The sequence below is a fragment of the Hyaena hyaena genome, unplaced genomic scaffold (genome assembly GCF_003009895.1).
Source record: "Hyaena hyaena isolate Hyena2069 unplaced genomic scaffold, ASM300989v1 scaffold_394, whole genome shotgun sequence".
In the NCBI taxonomy this organism is placed as follows: domain Eukaryota; kingdom Metazoa; phylum Chordata; class Mammalia; order Carnivora; family Hyaenidae; genus Hyaena; species Hyaena hyaena.
In genome coordinates this window covers 368,667-395,300 of record NW_024081026.1, presented here as the reverse complement: position 1 = coordinate 395,300, position 26,634 = coordinate 368,667, and the positions used below count along the sequence as shown (strand labels likewise).

Here is a 26,634-nt window from a genome sequence, read left to right as displayed (position 1 = left end):
CAGACAAGATGCGCCTCTGCTCCATCTGCAGGAAGGGAGTAGCTCGAGGCCAGGAGGGCAGGGAGAGGCCGGTGAGGGCACAGCAGTGGCAAGCCCACCGCCGCAGGAGGAAGAGGTGGGCTGGGGCCGGTCTGGCAGAAGAGAGCAGGGGAGGGAACAGAACCTGCAGACAGGGAGCGCTGAAAGATGGGAGGCCATGCATGGGTCTGCACGTCGCAATCTGCATAAAAGGGAGGAGAGCCATGGCACGTTTGTGCTGGGAAACATGGAAAGGTGGAGCGGGCCCTTGCCTTCTGCCGCACAAGAACAAAGCTTTCAGAGCTAAGCCCACTCTACCTGATGGAGGCACAAGCCTCAGGTCCTAAGGTGAGCGAGAGGGTCGATGAGAGAGAGAGAAGGTGAGGAGCTCCTGCAATGAGGACACCTTCGGACAGGAAAACACGGAGGGTTTTGTTCAGTCCTTCTGTGCCCTCTGATAAAGGATGGCCTTGCTACGGCGCTGGTCCCCTTTTTCATCTCCTATCTGTGACACACTGTATGTGTCATGTACAGAAACGCCCGCGATGTAGCCCCGAAGACCAGCGGGTGGAATTTTTTTTCCTAAATGGGAGTGATGCAGAAACAAGCCAAAGAGCCTCTGGTCTGTAGTCAGCTGCCCCAGGCTCAGGTTTCCTTCCTTTCGGAAAGCCCTCTCTTGGCCCTGACAACATATGGCTTTCTTGCTGAGGGTTTGACATTGCCTTAAAACAGACACACACACACACACACACACACACACACACACACACACACACACACACATACACAACAAAGAAGCTTTGGTTTTAATATGTACAAATAACCAGAAAGAACCAGCATGTGGATCAGACACATTGCGGGTGTACACGTATGTCTTTTCTTTCAAACCTGAAGGATTTATTTCCCACCATTTTATTTGAGGCATAAAAAAGGATGATACAGAAGATGCTGCTTCCTAAGCATTAACAAGCCAGGAAGAAGTGCTGGCAAACAGCTGTAAGGCCCACCTCCCCTTTGCCCTTGCTCTCTGCTTCCAAATGTCTGCTTTGAGCCAGACGAGGATAAAATGCCAATTAAAGGTTTCCAGAAATCTCCAGATAACTGATTATTCCTAAGCCTTCTGAGAGAGAGTAGTGTTTTCAAATGTTCACTGTTAAAAATCTCATTTGAGCAATAGCTTTTCTTCTAATGCCTCAGTGACCAAGGAAATGTCTTCTCAATTCTTCCTTTGCAAAAGAAAAAAAAAAAGAAAATCATCTTTCTGTTTAGGCCTCCAAAAAAAAAAAAGTGCCAGTCATTCAAATATGTTCTCAAGGAGGACAGGTACGGTAGCGCTGCGCCATGTTAGACCAACTGGAAATCCATCATTCACCAGTAATCATTAGTCTAACATCAGTTAGCTGGTGGCAACTTGCAAGCACTGCAGGGTTTAAATTAACAGCAATACAACTAGGAAATGAAATCATTTATTATTCTTAAGAACCAATTTTATATATTTTATGCCTATGGAACTGCTTTCTAATCTTATTATTTAAAAAATAATGACCAAGACCCATTTTTTGCCAGCCATCAAGTTTTCTAAAATATTGGTCTCAAACTAATTTCAATAAGACTCATTAAAATTATGTGCTCCGTTTGTTTGTTTTTTCTTTTCTGGGAAGTTTTATAAAGTGCAGCCTAAGATAATTCAGAGTTAACAGGATGATATTTACTTAACAGAGATGCTTGCTTACTCATTTGGGGTTTTTGTTCTGTTTTGTTTCTTCTTGAAATTTGCAGTTAAAAGGTACCAAGGAATTGGTCGAGACCAATGGCCACAGCCATGAGGACACAAATGTAGGTACCACTAACCCGGTATTTACTCTTGTTGCTTGATGTTGGTTGAATGCCCACAGATACGTGGCACTTGATTTATAACACAAAGGAGATCAGAAATCCTGCCTCTCAGTGGTTTATAAGATTACTCTGAATGGTTTGGCAATAAAATATGGTAGACAGACACACTGTTGTCAGCTTAGATTACCAAATGTCAATTTAGAGGTATTTGAGCTAATCTCTACCATGAAAATTCTCATCTCCGTGAATTTGAGTCCTTTGTATTTTCAAAGCTATACACTATTGGCGTGTTGGGAGGGCAAATGGAATGAGACCAAACAGGGGTAATAAGTTGCATATTGCATGCTTATTAAGTTTCCTTGTCACTGAAGATGGTAATGAAATGATTGCTATGCTGGAAAGGTTTCAGAGCAAACCCCGTCTCTCAGAAAAGCCCTTGAAAGTGATGCCTCTCTTGTTTCTGACCCAGATCGGGAGCATGGCGCATCCATCTTCTTGATACAAGAATAATGGTGCAGGATCCCAGTTAGCATGGACTTCCTCTCAGGGTTCCCTGCATATCCCGTTGCCCCAAATTAGTCAAGGGCTCGCTTTGCCTTGGAAGTTCTTTAGTCTCGGGTGGAATATTATGCTATGTAGATCATTGTCTCTCCCACTGTTTAATGGTTGTGTTTTTGTCTCTTTAAAAACCTCTCTGATATCTGTACGTATTTGATTATCGTCATCACAGAAAATGCTTACTAAGCAGTTCTTTTCACATAACACAGAATCCGACATGGTAATGAATGCCTGATTAAGCTAGAGCTGGAAGAAATTATACACTTCATGTTCACTCTTGTTTTAATTATATACCATGGAAAGCCTGACATCCAAAGTACAAAAAAAAATTTTGCTCTTTAATAACTACTGTTTCTACAAAACAGATATTTAACATATGACGTTTATGGAGAGCCTACCGTGTACCCAGAACTCTGCTACGTGCCGGCGGGGGGGTGGCTACAGAGGAAATAGAAGGCTTGCTGTCTGCCCTCAAAGAACTTGTAACTGGGTTGAGGGATGAGGGAACACACGGGTGATCTATGGGATGTGAGAAGCGTACTGGAAGGGGAGGCAGCTGTGATATGGTCTAGTTTGAAATATGGACCTTGCTGCCTATTCACTGTCTCAGCTGGGGACAAGTTAGCCCTTCTGAGCTTCACTTCCCTATTTGTAAAACGGATGGCACTGCCTACCTCAGAAACATGTCATGATGTTGTAATGAGCTGAGGCAGGTGAAAACCTTGAGATGTTATTACGGTGGTTTCTTGGTGGTGGGTAACTGAGAATAGCTCCCTGGATCGGTGGGATTGGGGTTAGCTTTGGAGAATGGAGAGGATTGAGGAAGCAGACGAGGAAGCCATGCATATAGGGCTCTCCACAGGCAATGTGGCCACCTGAGTAGTTCCTCTTCCCTCTCCAGTATTTCATAAACCCCAGCCTTACCCTGGTGCCTTTTTCCAGAGTCCTGCCCTGGGACACACTGCTGCCTGCCACACTCTCAACCAGAACCTTCACATGCTCCTCCCTCAGAGTCAGTCCCTCTGTGCCTCCCAAGGAAAGCCGCCATCAAATCCAACAAGGCAAAGTGGCAGAATGCCTTAATTCCTGGCCTACAAAATGGGGGATGATCTTCCCTACCTTTCCTTCTGTAAGGCGTATGGTGAGAAGCCAATGAGATAATGGATGTGGAAGCACTTTGTAATTGTGAGGTTCTGAGTGGGATGTTGTTACAATTATAAGCTCATCTGTTGGTCAAATTAAATTGATGATGCATGTGAAGATAGGCCTCACACAATATCTAGTCCCTCTCATTTTGAGAAATGTCAAAAGGCATTCATTATTCAATGATAAAAGTGAAAGATCATCTTTGAAGTCTTTTGTCCTTACTAGAAGAAAGGTTTTAGCTTTGAAAGAGACCTCTCTAGAAGCCAGGATGTAGGCTTTTCTGTCAATAGAAGCAATGACTATTGAGAGACAGGACTGAGACCAAGTAGGAGGGAGGAGCAGCACCATGACCAAGGGTGGTTGAGAAGTCTGTGGAATGATGGAGCCCAGCAGCACCTGCAAGTCCCCCCACCCTGGGCCAAAGGTTGGGCTAGTTTTCATGATCACTGCCTGTTCTTTCAGGGGGTTCCTAGCAGGTGGATAATTCATGGGTCTTGCTCTTTTCTGTCTGTAATGTTGTCTCCTTGAGGCAGTTCTGTACTACCTTTGCTGGGTTATGTGAATGAAAAAAAAATTAGTTATTAGTTATTTGGGCCACACATTAGAAGCTCTTGTACAGTATCTGGTGAAGGTATTTTTAAAGTCTGAAATGAAGTCTGTGTCTCCTCTCAAGTTTCCATCAGCTTTCTGGTGGTAGAAGGCATCAAGGCTTTCAAACCAGATTGGGAAGGTCTGGGTCCATTTTGATCCCTAAATAGCCACGTGACCAGGGCAAGTCATTTGACCTTCACCTTCCTCATCCATAAGGGTACTGAGGGAAATCAGCTACATAAACACCTGGCTGAGAGTATCAACAAGTATCAATTCCCTCTCTTCACCTAACCACATAAATCGTATTTAATATAGAAGGCAGAATTTAATGGGATGAATTTTAATGCAGATCACGAGGTTTAAGGCCTCTCGCCCAGAGGTTACTAAGACATAATAGATTTTTTTTCACTATAATTATTCACATGGCTAGGAACTTTACATATTATTTATTAATAATAATTATATACAGGACTGGTGCAGGCTTAGCTGGATATTCTTATGAGAGTTGACCATTGCTTTCTTAAAACAATATATTATAAAAGAAGTAGTCTGTGTGAAACTGGAAAATTACAGAAAAAAATACAGAGGTGAAGAAAAATAACTTAGCATCTCATTACTCAGAGATAACCACTATTAATATTTTATTTTAGTTCTTTCCCATCATATGCATATATATGACCAGAGGGAAAAACCCATAAATAAATATTATCATACTGTCTTCAGTTTTGTACAATTTTGATTTCTCAGTATATCGTATTTTTCTTGTCACCAAATGGTCCTCAAAGACCTGATTCTTAATGGCTGTGTAATGTAGATAGGAGATAATTGAACCACAGACCTATGTGTTAGGCATTTAACTTCCCATTTTTTTTACTATTATAAATAATGCTATAATTAACATGTCCATAAATCTTGTTCTGCGTCTTTCATATTTGTTTCTGGGGGACACTGTATATTAATAGGAGTGTCATGGAGTCTGGCAGGGAGCTTCAGACTTGCAGAGTTGTTTAGCATTTAGAACGTAGTGTGGCAGATATACACTTGTGGTATCCATCAGTGGTCCTGAAGGGACCCATACAAAGTGTCTAATCTTGCAGCTTTCTAACCCTCTCGCCTTAGTCCAAGAGTTGTCCAGCTTATAGGATGTTAACCACACTTAAGAGATGGTCTGTTGTTTTTGTCTTTAACTGAGCAACGGCAGTCTCTGATCAACACTACGTCTGCTATTCCTGAGGTCCCCAAACAGAGGCACTCTTACAAAGCCTACCCTGGTCCCCATCTGAAAATCTGTAAGCTTGTACTCAGGAGGAAAGTTCTCTGAGCTCTCATTTAAACCCATTAGAGCCAGAAACTGAGATCACCTGCAAAGGCCTTGCTCTCTAAGATACTGCACTTACTGATTTTAAATAGGGTTTTCCTTGTGTTTGGAAATGGATATATTAATGACAGTTGGGAAGTCCAACCTTTTAAGTGTGCCCAAGTTTAAAACTTACCTTTATCTTGGTTCATTTAGACATTTCAGTTATTCCAGACCCAGTTTCCTTTCCTCAAAAGCAAACCATACATTTTCTTTTTGTCTCTGTCTCTGAGCTATCTCCTAATCCCCAGGACTTCTGAATACCTAGCCTGGTCCCTGGTAATTAATGCATAACAGGTACCGAAATCTAAAAGAAAAAGAAAAATCTATCCTTATCTTGCATCATTTTTGATGACCTTCCTCCCAAAGCTATCCCCAACTGTGACCCTTACGTGTGGACATTTGGTGAAAAAATGGAAGAAAATGGAGGGGAAGGGAGAGGATGAGCGATGTATAGGAATAGGGGCAACTGGGTGGCTCAGTCAGTTAGACATCTAACTTTGGCTCAGGTCAGGATCTCACGGTTGCTGAGTTTGAGCCCGCATCAGGCTCTGAGCTGACAGCTCAGCCTGGAGCCTGCTTCAGATTCTGTGTGTCTCTCTCTTTCTCTGCCCCTCCCCTACTCATTCTCTCTCTGTCTCTCTCTCTCTCTCTCTCTCAAAAATAAACATTAACAAAAATAATGCAATTACAATTATTAAAAAAAATGTAGGAATAAGGAGGAATCAAAGTGGCAACTGAAGCCTGCAGTGTATAAACAATTTTGTCTAAAAGTTTTCCATGAATTTCTACTCCTCCTGTCCTCGTTTCTGCCGTACGAAAGCTGCGATACCACAATCTTCTGGTCGCACACCCCAGGCTCACACACTGGGGTCAGAGAAATCATTTGCAACGCATAAAGAGGCTTAATTCATGATAGCGAAGGTTACCACTGTCAAGTACAACACTCTTCCCACCCGACATAAAACAAAAACACAAAGGAGAAAAAGACTTTTCAGTTTTTCATGCTGCCTCTGTAAGAAAGTAAATCCTCAGATTTGTCTCTAAATCTGTCAGAGTCAAGATGTTAGGAGTGTATAGAAGAGATACTGTGTGAAGAACGTTGTTCAAGTTTAGCACAGCGCTGCAGAAAGCCACTGTTAACCGTGCATTTTAATGATGTCTTCGGTGGAAGCTCCACCATGTGCTGGGTCCTCTGCCTGGTTTCGAAACGTGGCTTTCATCCTTGAAGCAGGCAAGCCTGAGAGATAAGAATATATACTGATGTATTAAATAAGGCAGGAAAGAAAGAGAAAAGCCCCACAGGAAAATGGGCCTGTATTCTTAAAAGGCAAAGATCTGACCTCAGCTCCATCCTTTCCTCCCTTAACAACCTGCTGCCTGCTCTTGGGGATCCCAGCCTGCAACCGGAAGAGGAATCGACAAGACAGAAAGGACTTGCTCTTCCTACACACCATTCCACAGGCTCTGTGAGGGCAACAAGTAATAATCACAGTTGCCTTGTCAGGGTTATTGCGAGCATTGCTTAACGGTGTTGACATCACTGGTATGTGTTAGGTGTTATGATTACCCCAGCCTTCCACGTGCCAGGTGCGGCCTGGGTCCTGGAGACCCATCAGTGAGTCATGTAGACGCGGTTTAGCCCAGATGGAGTTCAGCCCCTGTCATTGTGCCCTGCACTTATCAAAACTTGCTTGTCTTCTGTTTCATTCCATCGGGGCTTATTCTCTGCCATCAAGTTAGTATCACAGTGGGCACAATGGGCTTGAGGTAATTTATTTGCATGTTTCCAGCAACTCTCTGGAGATGAGACCTTTCCGGAAGGATTGGCTCCATGGAGAGGAGAATCTGACAGGAATGAGGTAGTATATGTAGGTATGTGGGAGCTTGAGCGCCCCTAGAAAGCTCACCTGGAAAACCAGTAGCCACTTTGTCTTCCTCCAGAGAGTATGAACCCACATCTCTGGGTGACTCAGGTCACCCTTGCTCCATCGATGTTTGAAATCAAGAAGGTGGACTTGTCATGACTAAAATTTCCTTTACTCTGTAATATAGAACTCTCCTCACATACTGAATGCTGACATCCAGAACTTGGCCTTTTCCTCAAATTATAGCTCCTGTAATGTTTTTTCGCCTGCTGATGCTTCCTTCCCCTCCCTCTGCCTCTGCTTCTGTCTCCACACCCTCCTGCCCCCGTACGGCTGCCTTACCACGTTTTGTGCTATGAATTAACCACGTGTCCTGCCACTGCCATAAAATCCATAACTCCATCTAAAAAAAAAACCACACCGGGGCACCCATGTGACTCGGTTGAGCATCCAACCTCAGCTCAGGTCATGATCTCCTGGTTTGTGAGTTCAAGCCCCACACTGGGCTCTCTGCTGTCAGCCCAGAGCCTGCTTCAGATCTTCTATCCCCTTCTCTTTCTGCCCCTTCCTAGATCACACATTCTCTCTCAAAAATAAACATTTAAAATAATAATACACACACATCCCCACCCTTGTACCCTTGGAAGGGACTGAGGCCTGGAAGAAGCCCTGTACCACACTCGCCTCCTGGCCCTCGCAAAGCCCCCAGGAAGGACGAAAGGCAGCCACCATCAAAAACAGGCAGAGGCTGGCTTCATGGTCAGTGCTTGTTTCCAGTATACACTTGAGAGGTTTTCTTAACAAGCCCCTCACTGCCAACCGATGATGTATTTCTCCCTGGGAGAGCTGGGACTATACAGTTCTGTCCTCTTTGTCATGACTGGAGTTAGTAGCTGCTTGGCCATGGGTTGGGTTTAGAGAAGTGGAAACACCTTCTTGGCCCAGGCCAGGTTACAGAAGTATAGGCAAAGGAGACCGAAGTTTCAGCTCCATGTAAAATGGTCTGACGTGGACAGGGGTCCCTCTATAGCTAATTCCAAGATCTGAAACAAAGTTTTCTATTTTGGAGACCAAATGTACGTAAAACCTTGGCTTGTGAGTAACTTATTCTGCGAGTGTTCTGCAAGACAAGCAAACATTTTTAGTAAGTTTTAACTTGATAAATGAACAGTGTCTTGCGGTAAGAGTAGTATGTGCCTCTGAACGTCACGGATCACAACTGAACCAAAGGTTCTTAAAATTCACTTTGACATACAGGTGCTTTGGATTTCAAGCATATTTCCAGAACAAATTCTGCTCACCAACCAAGGTGTTACTGTACTTTCCCCTAAAGGTTGAATGATCCTACCTGATGTTGAAGTAAAAGCAGTTGTTTAAAATGGAAGGCTGGTAATGTATGGATCCAATACACACATATGTGAATGCTCCTATCTTAAAAGCACCATTTTGTTCTTGTGAAAAATTTGGAAAATGCAGAAAACTATAAAGAAAAAAAAAACACCTACAATGTCACCACTTCCACTTCTTCATATTTCCTCATCTTTGTCTCTGTGCACATGCATACGTTTTTACCACACTTGCAGCAGATCACATACAGCTCACACTATTTCCCTTATAAACCATTAGCCTTTCTCCCATGTTATTAAGCATTTCCTTAAATGTGACTTTTAATGGCCATCTACTACTTCCTGCCACAGATGTGCTCTAGTTTATTTAATCCATTCCTACAGTGGGACTTCAAAATATTTTTTTTGCTGTCAGACAGTATGCAGTGAATATTCTTTAACAATGTATTAGTTAATTCATCTACCGTTTAAGTACTTTTTAAATGTGGGAGATTTCTATTTGATTGGGATTTAGGGATGGCACGGGATCTACTGATTCTTTAAAAATGTTGGAGCTCAAAGCCCACATGGTAAGGGACGAAATACACAGCCAACAATAATGTTTGCATGTTACCCCATAGAGAAGATGCTGAGATCCTCAACAGGAGAGAGAAAACAACTCCCAAGAGTCTTTGCATTCTAAAGAGAAAGGCAAACTACACGTGCTTCGTGAATAATTTAGAAGAACAATACCAGGTCCTGTTGTTTGGGGTTTTGTGCTGTGAACTGTAGGTCAGACTTCTTGGTGGTCTAAGGATTTATAGAGCCTGTTCTCTGTGTGGACCCCAGATCCAGACTCACAGAACCAGGCTGCCCCTACCCAAATGAAGCTTGTCCACCCTCTGGAGAAAATACATAAGATCGAGAAGAATGATCAGTTAAAAACAAAAGGAGTTGTAATCCTAAATGGAAAATGAAGATTTTATTCCTACTGTGGTCAAGAAGACACATGTACGCCCCAAACCATCAACGAGAGATGCGTGCACAAGCATACAGACATGACTTGAGTACAAGCAACATCATTTTAAAGTCAAATAAACCCAGAAGGCTTAATCACAGTTCTCCTGCGCTCCCACAAGATACAGCCTCGCACCACCTGATACGCTGATCAAAAGTGAATATGAGAAAGTTTGGGAACATTTGTGAAAAAAGCCAGGCGCCCAAAGATGGACAGAAGCAGAAGTTTGTTCTAGTGCCTCCCGAAGATGGTAGAGGAGAATGTCAGGAGCCTCCTTGACTCCAACAGCTTTAGTCCTGCTGACATCACACCGACATTAGTGATCTGAAAACAGCAAGGAATAGGGCTCACTGGTAGGTAAAGGTGGCTTCTGAGTTCCATGTAAACTGTGGAGCCACAGGGCTTCCCAGACTGTTGTTGTTAGAATATTAAATGTCTGACACTATTTCCACCCCCCTAATTTGTGCTGATCACACAGGAGACCAGGAAGGGGAGAGGGTGAAATGTAGCAGCCGGGGCAGGGGCCAGTGGTGGTCTGCTCACCATCAGCCACCTGTTCTTCCTCGGGGCTCCTCCACTCAGCCGGCCCTCGCTCTCTCACGGGCCCTGGGTCACACCGCAGAGGGAGGCTGTTCCCCATTTCCACACACACGGCTCATCTCCAGACCTCATCCATCACGTTGCACATAACTCACTGGACTGTGGCATCTCTTCGAGGAAATGTGTAGGAAGATGACAGAGAAGAAAAGTAGGTGGAGAGCTGGGGAGAAGGAAAAGGGGGAGAGGGGCGGGGAAGACTGAGACAGGAAGTTTTCCTATTCCATCACCTGCTGCTGCTGCCAGCACCTCGAAATCGAGCCTGGCAGGTAGGGGATCGGTGCCTCTCACCATCGCACACACCCCCGCCAGCTCCGGCAGTGAGCTCTGCTGCACAAAGGCATGTTTGTGGCCGCACGAATATACATACTTGATGAAAGCTTTATCCAAAATACAGGGTTCTTGAATTTGAAGCAGAAAGCTCAGATGTTAATCTGCAAATAAAATATCAGTGGGCCTCCTGGGGATAACTACGAAGACTGGACTTGGAAGAAGTATGTTCAGACTGCCCACAATCAAGTGAAGTGTGGCCTAATCCTTCAGCCTCAAAACTCTACCCATCTCTGGTGGAAACCCCTCTCTCCATTCCCTCCTTCTCTCTTAGGGCCTGATGGGTGGGAGTCTACCGAGTTGTGAGCTCACTGCCCACCAAGTGCAGCTCACTCCCCTTCCCAGCCTCCCGTGTGCCCAGAGGGACATCCAGCCCAGCCGCTCTCCTAGACGTCTGTCTAGTTGGTGCCACCCGTAACTGAGCATTGCATTCAAACTCCAAGCAGGTTGCAAACCTCACACTTTTGGCTTTAAATGTAACTTAGGGGACCACCAAATTTCAGAATTTCAGCAAGCCGAACCTCAGTGTGAAATCTGGCCCCCTCTCCACTCCCAGGTAGGAGCACAGGTCAGACGGGAGGAGAGCCAGTGTTCAGAGGAGGGGGACTTCGTGGGTTATGGTCATTATAGAGAGACTGTGGGACTTTCCCTAGAGAAATGAGCAAGTAGCTCTGAGCAGTGCAGACGTCACCCCCACCCCAGGCAGCAGCCTGCTTGTAAACAGGCTCAGTCACCTGGAGACCTACAGGAAGCGCCCACGCCGAGTAGGTGGTAACCATTCTCCAGAAACTCTGCAGGTTCCCCCGAAAAGACTCGCCAGCCTTGGAACACTGAATAGTTGTGGGTTGTTGTTTTTTGTTGTTGTTTTTTTTCAGATTTCTTTTCATTTGATTTTATTTTTTTCAGGAAAATCCTATAAGCCTCAGCCTTCTCAGCCCTGAAATCGCCCTTGTAGGGGAGATTTGCGGCTGCGATGCTCAGCATCACCGTCATTTTTATTGCTTTGTCAGCTTCCCCAGGAGTTTACAGAGTGCCTTTCTTCATCTGGACAATTTCCAGACTGTTCAAGTGTATGCTGATGAGCTACTTTTTGCCTGCCATGAAAATTGCACTGGTTTCCAAGCCCAGCTCAATTTCCATTTCTCAGGGCCTTATCCCAAGATCAGCCCAAATCAGTTACCGTCTTCTCCATATTTCCATGATACTTATCAGCGTTCCCAACATTCTGAACAACCCAGTTATGATAGGCCTCCCGTTTCAACTCAGGCATATGCGCCTTTGTAGCAGGTAATGTGTACATGCCTTTCAGAACCCGGCACATTGATGAGCCTATGTAGGTGGGTACGTTTATAATGTTTAAAATACTTACCAACTGACGATTTAATTGACAGAATTTCTAGCAGCCTAGGACAGCTCTGTGAGTCTGCTTGGTCTGGTTAGGTGAGAGATACACACACTTCTTTGTGTATGTGATATACGTGAACATACTCCATTCTAGTTCACTTGAAGACATGTAGAGAAGTCCTGGGGGTGGTGAAAGCTAGAACGGGGGTGATAGGGATCACCTAACTCGTATTTTATGCATTTTCATTTGGGATATGCTTTCTTGCCTGATTGGTGTGTGTCCGTGAGTCTTATATTCTCAAAGGCAGTATTTCTCAAACTTTATCAAGCAATAGAATCTAATGGAGGAGAGCTTCTTAAAACCCTGATTGCTGGGCTCCCCCCGCCAGGGTTTCAGATTGGGTATATCCGGGGCTGAAGCCTGCACATCTGCATTTCCAACAAGCTCCCATGTGACGCTGACTACACTTTGCGTAACTGCCAGCTACTTTTCACGCTAGTGCAGGTTAGGGCCGCTCTGGTCTTGCACAGCACCCAAGGCCAATCCTTGTCATAGCTTATATCACACTGTGTTTTAATGTTTTATATGCTTATCATAATATGGCAAAGATGGGAAATCACTAAAGACTGGCTCTCAGCAAGGAAGAGGGCTTGGGGCAGGATGAAGGACTTGAACAAAGTGGAAAAGTTGTGACTGCATAAGAGGGGTCTCAGACAGCAGCACAGACTCAAAGAGCAGTACAGACTAACGGCCTGAGGCCCAGTCCTAGAGCCACTGCTTTCCAGGTACGTGAAATTAGGAAGCTACTCACCTTATCTGTGCCTATTTTTTCATCAGTAAGTGGGGATGTACTAGTACCAGCACCTAGCATCTACCAAGCCTTCAGTAAGGGCTATTAATATTATCATCATGACCATTACTCATATGATTTCTTAATCACAGGACTTCAAAGTCCTCTGTGCACCAGCAATCCAGACACTTAGTTCTTGGAATATTTCTCATGTAGCATATGCAAGTACACAGAGGAGAGAACTGGACTCAAGTGTGTTGGGGAGGGGAGACTATTCAGTGTTAACTGAGATGGTGTGCCTGGCCAACCTTGTGAGATTTGATTTCACTTAAATAATGATTAAATGTCTTTCTCATTTATCAGATTGCATCCCATCTATTCTCATGACCTAATTTACCACTATAAAGGTCAAAAAACTCTGAATTTTAATATTATCATTAGTAACGTAAACTCAGCAGGTGAAAATTATGATAGTGGGTGCTTTGTAGCAGAGAAAAATAAGAAATGTCATACTGAGAAATGGACTGGGAAAATAACATGCCAAGAGCACCATACTACAATTAATCTTTACCAGCAATAGAGTCAGTATCATACAAGATAAATCAAACCAACTAATTCTGGATGCACATACATACATTTAAAAGTAGTTCACTTGAGTTTCTTCTGTTTGCTCCTCTGTTTTTATTGGTTAAGGAGATTTTTCATGTCTGTGCTTTTGCAGACTATGAAGGGTATGTGCTGTAGAGCAGCGTGGGTACCATTTTTTACATACTGAAGAGAAACACACAACTGTGGTTGAGGCCAAGTGTATCTGGGAACACCTACAAATGGCATAGAGCAAAACTGAAAATAAAATACTACAACTTACACTTTAAATCCTGAACGGGGTTATTAGAATACAAAGAAAGTTTTTCCCATTTTTAGATCATTTGTATTTAATATGACTGTCACAAGACTATACCAAAAGAAAGTCATTCATTTGCCAGCTTGAGACCACAGTTTAAGCGCGGTGTGAACTGTCATAGCCGTAATTAAGTTATGATCCAGGCAGCAATGACGCTCTTACTATTTAATGGGAAACTCTACAAAACTGAAATTAGTCTTTCCTGTCAAAGTCTCTGTTCTCTTATTAAAAGTACATATGAGAGAATCCCTATTTTCAAATAAGAACCAAACAATGATATATATGTATATATGTGTATATACATATACATGTGTGTGTTTATTATGTTCTATGTAGGTGGGGAGGGGAGGGTTATATGTGAAATATAAGGGTAAATATCTGAATGTTAATAATGCTTATGTCTGGAGAGGCAAATTTCAGTTAATTTCTATTTTTTTATAGTTTATAACTTTTCTACACTGAAAAGGTATACATATTAAAATCTGTATTGAGAAAATCAAGAAAAGTTATTAACAAAGAGTTAAAGCAAACTGGAGAATTGTCTTGAAATTTGGAAAGGAAAGGAAAAGAACAAGGTTATAAGCTTGTAATGGTCTCCCAAAAAGTTCATATTTAAATTAAAAGCCTATTGAAAACATTAATCATAGATAAAAACTAAACATTCACTTTTCACCTTCTTCGATCTAAAACAGTAAAGAAATGATTTTACTTTAAAATGATGCTACAGCCAAAGTGATTGCACTGGCTTGTTCACTGTCCCCTGCATATATTCCGCTAAGTCTTCTTGTAAATCACTCCAGGCCGAGGGTACTGACCAGACCCTGTGACTACTGGTCACGTTCGCCTGTGATTATGCTCTCTGTGTGGTAACAGATTTATTCGACGGATGTAATTCAAAATCTATTACTGACAGTCCACTCTTTACTCTTTGAAAAGATACCGCTTGCGGGTGTACCTTGCACAAGGCACTATGCTAGGTGCTGAGAACGTTGTTCCCGTGTCGAGAAAGGATTACAGGTAGAGCAGTCCCTCTGAGGCTGGGCAACTCTCCATGGTGACAGGGAGCCTTGGTAATGCTTCTGCGGGGACAGCAGGTGTGCACTGGGACTGTCAGGAGGGAGAGAGACACGAGGTGGGCTGGAAAGTCATTCCCGGCCCAACCGCCCTCCTGAGCTCATGTGCTGTTATTTCCAGCTGCCGTTCCGAGACCTCACATCCGGGATTTCTAAATCACTGGAGCCTGTACTTCTCATTCTTTGTGCCCTCTGATTCTAGCATCATTGTTCCGCCACCCACCCAGGCTTCACTCATTTAAGTCTTTTTTAACTCTCCTCTTTGCTCTGTGTCACACACAGAATTGGTCCATTCTTCCCATAGAATGGCTTCTTTTCTCTCTTTTCCTGCCACCTCAGTGGTTCCGCCGTATTTTCATGGACCTGGGGTGTGGCCGGAGCTCCCTCCTGGCTCCCCCTGCTCGAGCCTCTTCACCGGTCAGTGAGCCCTGCATGCGGCCCACCCTGGGTCTGTCGGAGCACTGCTTGGACCTCAGCCCTCCTCTCCCTGCATCGTCCAACCCAGGAGAGGCTGCCTTCTTCTTTACTGGCCCCAGCACTCTGCCTTTGAAATCCCTACCTGTTACGTGGGCCACGGTTACAAGACACACTTGTCCAAAGGAAGTCTGTCACCACCTAACGACAGCAGGCGGCCAGGTCCTGTCCCTGCTGACACTGCTCCTCGGCCAGGCCCCTGCTGGCCTTCTGTCTTGCTCCGCTTTGCTTTCGTGACTGTGCAAGAGCCAGTCTGGCCCGGAATGGGCAACGATTTGATCCCAGTGTTCAACGGGCATTTTTCAGGTGACAAGGACTGTAATAGATGCCAGGGGGGCATTCCAGAGTGGCATCCTAGCACATAATTAGGACTCTGGAGGGAGACAGCATTGATGCAAATATGACATCTGCTTCTTCCTAGCTGTGTGACCTTAGGCAAGTCATTAGCCTCTGAATGCCTCACTTGCCTCATCTGTCAAATGGGAATGCAACAATACCTCATAGGGCTGTTATAAGGATTAGATAAGTTCATATTCATCAAGTTCTTATAATACTAGCTGCATGTAGTAAGCACTATATAAGTATTTATTAAATAAATATAACCAAGAATGACCATAAAAGAAGGCTACCAGGAGAATAGTATGTATGTATATACAGTATGTATCCAGGCAGGTCTGGCACCTAAACCACACTGAGCTTTTACCTGTCCTTCTTCAAAGGGTCCCTTTTATAGCCTGTAACCAGTTCTCACCTATCTTAATCTTTGCAACTGGAAATCTTAGAAAACACAGTTCCTGGAGCTTCTAAGGACATAATACATGCACTCTGGGTTCGGCGATTGAACCCCAATGCGGTGGAACATCTCCGCATGTAAAATGTGGGTGCATTGTGAGGCAGCTGACAGCAGGAGCCCTGCACATCTGCTTTCAAGTGGTCTCTCTCAGGCTCCCCTCATGCAGACCCTGAACATCAAAGGCTTCTGAGGAAGGGGCACAGGTCAGTGGGAGCCCATGATCCCTGGGACTGACAGTACTAAGCTTTAGCAAGTGGGAAGATTAGCAAGGACTTGCGACCTCCTACCCACAGAAGATTCCCGAGACCCCGCTCACTCTTGGGGATTGATGCATTCTTACATTCCTTTGAACCATAGGAAAATTGGAAGCTTACTCAGGTACTCATTCTCGTCAATCCTTTCCTCATCCGTTTGCTTCTTCACTGCTTTTGTCCCTCTGCCTCCTCTCTCCCTTCTAAACAAAATCCAGGATAAGTATATGTCGTCTGTACCGAGTTGGCTGCCTTATTCTTAAGGGAAGTTTCGAGTCAGGGAAGAGGACACAGTGCAGGATACTCCAGAGATTGTGTGCTTCAGGTCCCGCTTTTTACGAACAAATAATGAAACGAGGGCACCTAGCAAGTTAGTAGCAATTAGAACCAGTCTTCTGTGCCCAGATCCATCATTCTTTCCACTATGCCAGGCCATTATTTAGGGGTCATCCCTTCATTTGTCAGCCACTGAGCACCTGCTACGTGATAGTCACTGGCTCATCAAGAAAAGTGGGAAAGGCATCTCCATTCTCTTTCCTCCCCTGACCACAGTTATAATCTTATGAGGAATAGCTTGACAGTTATTGGAGGCTGTCATGTCACTTGATGGATTGCCGTTGGTACTTTGAAAAACATGTGAGTAGAAGTTAGGGGATATTGAAGTAGCTGATTAGCATCTTGACTATGGTCTCAAGGGGCCCTCAATTCACAATTGACTGTGATGTTTAATAGTCGGGCTTAGGAGCAAACAGCAAAACGACGCCCTGAAACAAGGGGGATAGAGAAGGAATGTGAGCCTTATGGTGCCTTGCCGACAGATGGGAGGTGACATGGTGAATCTTTGCCATGCTGGTCTTGACCATCGTCCCACTCACCTTGCACTAGTAGCTCTAGAGGCTGCCAGCCCTCGGAGTGCCACAGAGGAGTCACACGGTGAAGTTCTTGCTATTCAGTGTGGGGGGAGGGATGTCACTCCCTAGGGTATTCAGTGAAGTAGTCAGCTCTCACTGGCTGTGCTTACATATAGCTCTTCAAAATGTCATCCATATGTCACTGACTCCTTTTTATCTCTTTTAAAATTATAAGGATAATGGTATAGTAACACAATTGCAAACATTTAGAAAATATGCACAATTTGAACGCTACCACAGTTATGACTTTTGCATACATGTTTTCATGTAATTGCAGTCAAGGTCTTATACAGAATTCTTGCATGGATTCGGTACCCCAAGTATGCATTATACACCTGTTCTGTATCCAGTCAGTCCCGAGAATAATAAAAGTGAATAATGATGATAGAAATGATGCTACAATATATTTCTCGAAGTTTATAGTTCAAAAGCACTGTCTGACATAGGACATTTAGCTTTCACAGCAACCTTGGGTCCTTATCCATGTTTTACATAAGAGAAAGCTAACTTGAGCCTAAAGTTAACATACATAATGGTGACAGATTGAGAACACGGGTTCCATTAGCCGCGCTGCCTCACTTGCTTGGAAATGGTGACTGCCCTAAAGGCATTGGCGGTTTTGCTGATAAAACAAATTCAGATGAGTCAGTTCTATCCAAACGTATAAATGATCAACTGCCACATAAGTGACATAGAAAATGTGCAGAGATAAGGAAAACTTGCAAACAGCCTGGAAGAAAGACCTCCAAGAGATAAAGAACTTGTACTATATGTAAAAAGTAAGCAGGAAGGGAAGAAGAAAAGGGAGGAGGCTTTCTAAGAACGTATCTGGACATAATATATACAGTAGATAGGCTGTTTGGGGTAGGACTGAACTCGAAATGCCAGTTCTGATCTGACATCTTCCCACAGGGCATCAGAAAGCATCTAAGTTTTAAACTGGAGATTGATTAAAGTGAAAGTGGCATTTTAGATAACTGGTCTGGTAATCTCACGTGAAACAGATTGGAAGAGGAGGAGACAATGTTGGAGGTTATTTGCGAGGTAAGCAAAGAACTGATAGCAGAGTGCCAATAGCAGACATGGGGAGGGGCCAGGAGAGACATTTCACAGAGAACTGATAGAGTTCAGATCTAGACAGGTCTTAGAAGCACTTAGGGAATAGGAGAGAAAAAAATCAAAATAAGACGAATATCCCAAGCCCCTACAGGTGAAGAATGATGGTCCCACTGGTAGAAATGGAAAAGTTAAAAGAGGCTGCAGCCTGGCAGGTGAGATGAATTGGATTTTAGAGAATTTTGGAAGAACCACATCAGACAGGACCTGTGCTCAGACTTTTCTCTCTCTCTCTCTTTTTTTTAATGAGATTTCCTTAAGTGAAGCTTTACATAGAAATTGTGTGTTCTAAAATAGAAGAAAACAGTGAAAGAGTGGGAGTTCTAGAGATCTGCTCTTTGAACCCTCCGTATTACCTCTTTAGAGCTGATAGGACTCCCTGGAGCATTATTCAGAGATGACTACTCCACCGAACACCTTCATTTGTAGACAACTGATCTGAGACTTGACGAGGTTAAGTAACTTGCCCAAGGTCAACCAGTTAGTGGGAAGAGTCAAGGCTAAAACTCTAGTATGTGGTGTGTCTTGCGCTACCTCATGGCCACCTCTCATTCTGAATTCAAACTGGGCAGTGGCAAATCCAAGCAGATGTGCTCAGTGGTCAGCCAGTGAGAGAGAATGGAAGTCAGAGTTCAGTGTGATGACAGTTGAACCCAAGAGAATGAAAGCCCCTCTGGTAAAAGGGAATAGAAAAGAGAAAGTAGTGACTGAACTCTGGCAATTCCCAGAGTTAGAGTATAAGAAGGACAAAGTAACATCCTTCATGTGTATTGGGCCAGTGGAGGGAATTACAAAACCAGTGAAAACTAAACAAAATTTAGGAGGAAAAAGACCAGGACCTTTTCTATGACAGGAGCAAGTGAGACAGATGGTTTAAGTGGGGCTAGTGTCTGCGATATCAAATATCACATGGTCAAGAGACTGAGAAAACAGTCACTGAGAATCTTTCAAAGGACAATTTCATGGGCTGATTGATGAGAAAGCTGAGATTTCAGGTGGGAAGGCAGTAGATACAGTTGGTGTATACCACGTATTCAAGCAGCTTTGTAGTAGAAAGGAAAGAGTAGCAAAGCTAAGTAGTAAAGTCATGGGAATAATGAAAGGGATAAGAAAAGGAATCTGTGAAGCTGGAGAAGCCATGTTCTTAGTTCGTAGGGGTTTGGTGCATGAGGGGGACAAAAACAAAACAACAAGGACACTTCTAGGTCAGTAAATTATTGAGAAAGAGCTTTTCTAAATGGATCAATTCCTTCGGCCATCTCTCAAAGTAATTGACAAGGACTCTTAGAGGGGAAATTTCTGCCTTCAAGTAGCTGACTCTTAAAAAGTCTTTGAAAAAGTCCATGATATCTAGTTTCCAGTTATTGAAAACCTCTCCTTCCGGCTCTTTAATGATCCCTTCTAAGTGTCACAGAAATTAGAGTTAAAAGGTGGGCTGAGAAAAGATTTGTTAGACAATCGTGTTCCTTCCCTTGCCAAGGGCAGAATTGTCACCTATTGGGCATTTTCTAGACTAGAATGCTTTTTACTGTGTCAAGTGAATGGTGTTCCCACCACTACCCTTGGAATACTATTTCATAATCCTATTGATCTGTGAAGAAACTTGTGATCCATATCCAATGTTCTTCCCTGCTGTACACTTGATACACCATTAACAGTTTGTCCTTAGTAACCTCCTCGTAATCCTATCTCCTCTTATCCACATCCAATTTGCAATCTCCAGGCATCTAAAACACCTTCTTCCTACCATCTAGTAGACACATAATTCTTCAGGGCTTATTACATCACCAGGGTAAAGGACTTTAGTGTGATAAAAGATAAAGAGTCTTCATAATTTTATGTTTCTAATGATGAAATTTTCCCATTATGATAAGATCCCTTCCATTTTCTATAGATTTGGGATGAGAAGGAATAATAAGAGCAGTGATGTTTTTGAGAAAGGGGCAAAGCCTTTCTAACCTAACGATCTAATGTCCCAGTAAAAAAAAAAAAAAAATGGCCCCGATTACGGAATAGATAATTTCGAACATCCTAAGTGGAGAATATGAAACCCATAAGAAAAATCATAGACTTCAGACACATTTCCTCCAGAGTTAGAGATGGAGCATCCACTGCTTATATCCTCTGAGATCCTTGAAATCATATTCTTAAAATGTACTCTCTTAGTGTTTAATATTACGGTCAGTTTGTCCCTAATGTAATGGGTTGTGTTTTGGCAAGCCCTCTTTTGAGGTTTTATCATGTGGCACCAAACAGCCATCCCAGCTTCACCAGATTTATCCTCATGGATTGAACACCCTGATAATCGCCCCACAGAGGCACCCAGTTGGAAGTTCATGTGATCGGGTATGTGACAGGAGAGGAGCACTGAGCTAGGTAGGGGGAATCCACCTCTTTTATATCAAGTAGTAAGCAAGACTTGTCTTTGTCCCAGAAGGAGACATAAAGGTGGCTGGCTGCATACACAAACCTGAGAAATGGCCTATAGAAAGAGCTGTCAGGGCCTTGCTTCTAAGTTGAAAAACCTCTGCATCCTATTTTTCTCCAAAACATCTTGACGAGATGTCATGGAACACTTAAGTTCAACATTTCCAAACTTGGATGCATCGTCTCCTATACCTGCTGTTTTCCTGTCCACCAAGGCACTGACTCATCCTTACATTTACCTCATCTACCAGGTGATCAGATTTTTTTTAGTTCTACGTCTTAAATATCTCTTACATTTTGCACTCTGCACACCATTGACTTGGTTTTGAACCCTTATCATGAAAAGAACAATAAACAGGCTATTTGCAGTAGACTCCAAATTGGCATCCCCTGCCTCCAATTTCATTTCCCTCCAAACCACTTTCCTAACATGCAGAATCACTCATGTAACTTCTCCACTAAACACTCTTCAGTACTTAAGCTTTCTACATAAAATCCAAACTCCTTATCATTATCTACCTACGTTTCCAGCTTCATCTACTACATTTCCTATAAGCTTTCTTACAGAACTTTTATAAAAGAATTGCTTGCTGACCCCAGGGTGAGCACACTCTTCTTGCCACTTCTGACTCAGTATCCTTAACACGTTAGCATTACTTGGCATACAGTAGGTATGTAATATATGTATGCAGCATAAATATGTATCAGATGGCTGAAAAGAAAACCAGGCTTAGCTGAACTGCAAGAAAGGTTTGACTTGGGAAATTACTTAGTCCCACATTCTCTCTGTATTCTTTCCCTTAACCAGTCATGATGATGGAGCTCTTATGACAAAATTGGGTGATACTTTAGATTTGTAGGCACTAAGGGGAAACATGGAAAGAGGGGACTGAAGTTGCAAATATACTACTTTGTCTTTTGTTTTAATTAATTTACTTATATTTCATTTTATTTTCTTTTAGTTCCAGTGTCATCAAATTCAGTGTTATATTAGTTTCAGGTGTGCAATATAGTATTTCAACAGTTCCATGCATCACATGGTACTCATTATGACAGGTGTACTTAATCCCCATCACCTATTTCCCATCCCTCCACCCACCTCCCCTCTGGTAACCATCCATCTCTTTCTTGGTTTGCCTCTCTCTCTCTGTCTCTCTCTTTTCTTTGATCATTTGTTTTTCTTCTTGAATCCCACATATGAAAGAAATCATATGGTGTTTGTCTTTCTTTGACTTATTTTGCTTAGCATTATCCTGTCTTCGTCCATGTTGTTGCAAATGGCAAATTTCATTCTTTTTATGGCTGAATAATATTCCACTGTATAAATATACCACCTCTTCTTTATCCATTCATGAATTGATGGACACTTGGGCAGCTTCCATATCTTGGCTATTCTAAATAATGCTGCAATAACCATAGGGCTGCACAGATCCCTTTGAGTTAGTGTTCTTTGCATTTTTTTGGGTAAATACCCAGTAGTGCAATTACTAGATCATAGGGTAGTTCCTTTCCAACTTTTGAGAAACCTCCGTATTATTTTCCACAGTGCCTTCACCATTTTGCATTCCCACCAGCAGTGCATGAGGGATCCTTTTACATCCTTGCCAACACTTGTTTTTTGTGTTGTTAATTTTAGCCATTGTGGCAGTTGTGAGGTGATATGTCATTGTAGTTTTGATTTGCATTTCCCTCATGATTAATGATGTTGAGCAACTTTTCAAGTGTCTGTTGGCCATCTAGATGTCTTCTCTGGAGAAATGTCTGTTCACTCTGCCCATTTTAAAATTGGATTATTAGTTTTATGGGTGTTGAGTTGTGTAAGTTCTTTATGTAGTTTGTATACTAACCCTTTACCAGATATGTCATTTACAAATATCATCTCCCATTCAGTAGGTTGTGGTTTCGTTCTGTTGTTTCCTTCACTGTGCAGAAGCTTTTAAGTTTGTTGTAGTCCTAATCGTTTATTTTTCCTTTCATTTCCCTTGCTCCCAGAGAAATATCTAGAAAATGTTGGTATGGCTGTTGTCAGAGACATTACTACCTGCGCTCTCATCTAGAATTTTTATGGAATCAGGTCTCTCATGTCTTTAATTCATTTTGAGTTTATTTTTGTGTATGGTATAAGAAAGTGGCCCAGTTCATTCTTTTGCGTATAGCTGGCCAGTTTGCCCAACGCTTCTTCTTGAACAGACTGTCTTTTTCCTGTTGGATATTTTTGCCTCTTTTATCAAATATTAATTAACTATTTAATTGTGGGTTTATTTCTGGGATCTCTATTCTATTCTGTTGATCGATGTGTCTGTTTTTGTGCCAGAACCATACTTCTTCAATTACTACAGCTTTGCCATAGATCTCGAAACCTGGGAATGTGATACCTCCAGTTTTGTCCTTCTTTTTTAAGACTGCTGTCACCATTCAGGGTTTTTTGTGGCTCCATAGAGATTTTTAGGATTCTTTACTCTAGTTCTGTGAAAAATGCTATTGCTATTTTAATAGAGATTGGATTAAATCTGTAGATTGCTTTGTATAGTATGAACATTTTAACAGTATTCTTCCGACCCATGAGCACAGAATGACTTTCCTTTTTTTTTTTTTATTCAATTACTTTTATGAATGTTTTATACTTTTCAGAGTACATATAGGTCTTTCATATCCTTGGTAAAGTTTATTCCTAGGTATTTTATTCTTTTTCACACAATTGTAAGTGGGATTGTTTTCTTAATTTCTCTTTAGGCTTCATTATTAGTGTATAGAAATGCAACATATTTCTGTATGTTGATTTTGTATCCTGCAGTCTTACTTATTTCATATATCACTTCTGGTAGGGGTTTTCTTTTTTTACATCTTAGAATTTTCTTATGTAGAATATTATATAATCTGCAAATACTGAAGGTTTTACTTCTTCCTTACTGATTTGGATGCCTTTTTATTTCTTTTTCTTATGTGTTTGCTGTGGCTAGGACTTACAGTACTATGTTTAGTAACAGTAGAGAGAGGGAAGTGGACATTCTTTTCTTGTTCCTGACCTTAGGGGAAAAGCTCTCAGTTTTTCACCATTGAGTATGATGTTAGCTGTGGGTTTTACATATATGGCTTTTATTACATTGAGGTATGTTCCCTCTCAACCTGCTATTTTGAAGGCTCTTGTCGTGAATGGATGTTGTACTTTGTCTAGTGCTTTTTCTGCATCTATTAAAAATGATAATATGGTTTTTGTCCTTTCTCTTGATTTGATGTATCACATTGACTGATTTGTGAATATTGACCCACCCTGCATCCCAAGAATAAATCCAATTGATTATGGTGAGTGATATTTTTTTCATGGCAAGTGATTTTTTTAATTGCTTTTCTAATATTTTGTTGAGGATTTTTGCGTCTCTGTTCATCATAGATACTGGCCAATAGTTCTCTTTTTTGTGGTGTTTTTATTTGGCTTCAGTATCAGGGTAAATCTTCCATTCGGAAATGAATTTGGAACCTTTCCTTCTTCATCTCTCTTTTGAAACAGTTGGATAAGAATAGGTATTAACTCTTCTTTAAGTATTTGGTAGAATTCACCTGTGAAGCCATCTAGTCCTAGACTTTTGTCTCTGTGCCCGCTGGATCTGGATTTTTGTTTCCTTCCCCAGATTTGGGGTTTTTTTCAACTGTTACTTCTTCAAATAAATTTTCTATTCCCTTTTATTTCTTTTCTCCTTCTGGGACCCCTATATTGCAAATGTTATTATGCTTGATGGCGTCGCTGGGTTCCCCAAGTCCATTTTCAATTTTTATTATTTTTTTCTCTCTCCTGTTCAGCTTGATTGTTTTCTGTTACTCTGTCCTCCAGGTCACTGATAGTAGACTTCCCCTAGTCTACTATTTATTCCATCCAGTGTGTTTTTAATTTCAGTTATTGAGTTCTTCATCTCTTTATGTTTTCTATGTCTTTTTTAAGGGTCTCGCTGAGGTCCTCCACTCTTTTCTCCAGTCGAGTAAATGCATTTAGGCTCACTACTTTAAGTTCTCTATGAGGCACATTACTCATCTGTTTTGTTTAGCCCCCTTGCTGTGATTTGTTCTGTTCTTTCATTTAGAACATATTCCTCTGTCTGCCTATTTTGTCTGACTGTGTCTCTGTGTTAGGGATGTCAGCTACGTCAGAAGACATCCTTTAGTGCCATGAAGTGCAGTGTCCCTTCTTCACCAGAATCTGGAGCGTCAGGGGCATCTCCTGTGAATGTTGTGTGCACTCTGCTGTTGTGGCCAAGCTGCAGTACGCCTTCAGTCTGGTCGTCTGCAATGGCCGTCTTTGCCTGTTGGGGGCAGGGTTTGGTCCCTATATTGTTAGTGGGCCATTCTGGGCTGCCCTGGACTTGAGTTGCATCAGACCAGGCATTTGCTAGAGACGCAGTAGCACCAAACTTGCAGGGTGCTTTCCTTGTGAAAGCTTCCTGAGCAGCTTTCATTGGTGGGTGAGGCCCGTGACCATACCAGATGTCTGCCCCCACCCACTACTGGCTGTAGCGGGCCTGCTGTGTGAAGTTATCTTCCACTCTCTCTGGGGCAAGAGTCACATAGGAGCAGCGCCGGCCCCTGTAGGACGTGCTTGTGTACTGCCAGGCTTGTGGCGCAGCTTTGGATGGGCTCTGGCCAAGGGCATATCGGAAGGGGCATGTCTACAGGATAATTTGGGGGCAGGGCACATGGTATTAGCAAAGGCACCCGTCTGCTGTGGACCTGCTTTTATAAAACCCCTGCTGCAGCGCTGGTGGGGATGAGTCTGTAGGATAAGCGAGGGGTCAGAGCAGGGGGTGCAGGCAGGGTCCCACTGGTCTACGTCAGGATGTGACATCTAGCTGCCTGGATGGAGGCAGGCGGGTGGGAAGGGGCAGATCAGCAGAAAACAGCAGGGGTGGGGCATGCACTGGTAGCTGGGTTTGCCAGGTCGGCTGTGGGAGGAGACCTGGAACACAGGCCTGGCTCAAGGGGGCGTGTCCACAGGAAAACAAGGGGTGGGGCGCACTGTGAGCAAGTTAGGTAGAGAGTCTGGCACACCTCTGGCTCTCCCAAGTGTCTATGTCTCTGGGAGGTCAGTGGTACCCTCCAGCTCCCCCGTTCCTGGAGAAGTCTCCCAGCGATCCCTGCCCCTCCAGCACATGCTCTCAGATTAATAGACAAATCCCCCTCTCACATACCCTAGGCTTTTGTCCAAGGGCTGCTTCTGTGCAGTATCTCTGCAGGGCTATTTTTGTGCTCTTTTAGGCACACACTCGATTTCCTCTTGGCTTGCTGGCCTGCACAGAGAGGAGCCTAGATTTTTAAGGTTCCAGGAGTTAAGTTCTGCTAATTTAAGAACTCATGAAATTATGCCCTTCTGGTTTTCAAAGCCAATTGGTGGGGATTCATCTTTCCTGTGTAGGTTCCCTGTGCCTGGGGTGCCTAGGATGACAGTCTTCTGTCTCCCCTCTCCATTCCCACGGTGTCCCTCCCTCCCTCCTGCTTACAGTCTCATGGATCCGTTTCGCTCCCAACCATGTCTGTGTCCTTCCTTTCCTCTTTGGTGTGGCCTCCTCTCTGCATTCATCTGAGGAGGATCTGTTCTGCCAGACTTCCAATCTTTTGGGTGGGGGGATTATTTACACCAATGTGGGTGCTATCTAGTTGTATCAGAGGGACAAGGTGAACTTACTCCACCATCTTCCCTGAAGGTCCCTCTACTTTTAATATTTGAGGAATCTACTCAATACTGTTTTTCACAGAGACTACACCAATTTGCACAAATGTTCCTCTTTCTTCACATCCTCACCAATACTTGTTGTTTCTTGTGCTTTTTTTTTTTAATGTTTTTATTTATTTATGAGAGAGAGACAGAGCATGAGCAGGGGACGGTCAGAGAGAGAGAGGGAGACACAGAATCTAAAGCA

The 26,634-nt window shown here is 43.0% G+C and overlaps 1 protein-coding gene across 14 annotated transcripts in view; it reads left to right on the top strand.

Moving 5' to 3' along the window:
- ENOX1 (ecto-NOX disulfide-thiol exchanger 1) overlaps positions 1 to 26,634 on the top strand; it is a 545,438-nt gene that overhangs the window by 487,284 nt on the left and 31,520 nt on the right. For 13 of the 14 annotated variants that reach the window (XM_039251548.1, XM_039251538.1, XM_039251540.1 and 10 more), the window contains one exon: positions 1,798 to 1,854. In XM_039251548.1, the coding sequence (XP_039107479.1) occupies positions 1,798 to 1,854 (57 nt within the window). Of the gene's footprint in view, positions 1 to 1,797; positions 1,855 to 18,097; positions 18,200 to 26,634 lie in introns of those variants that run through there. The other variant, XM_039251549.1, reaches the window with a different exon arrangement.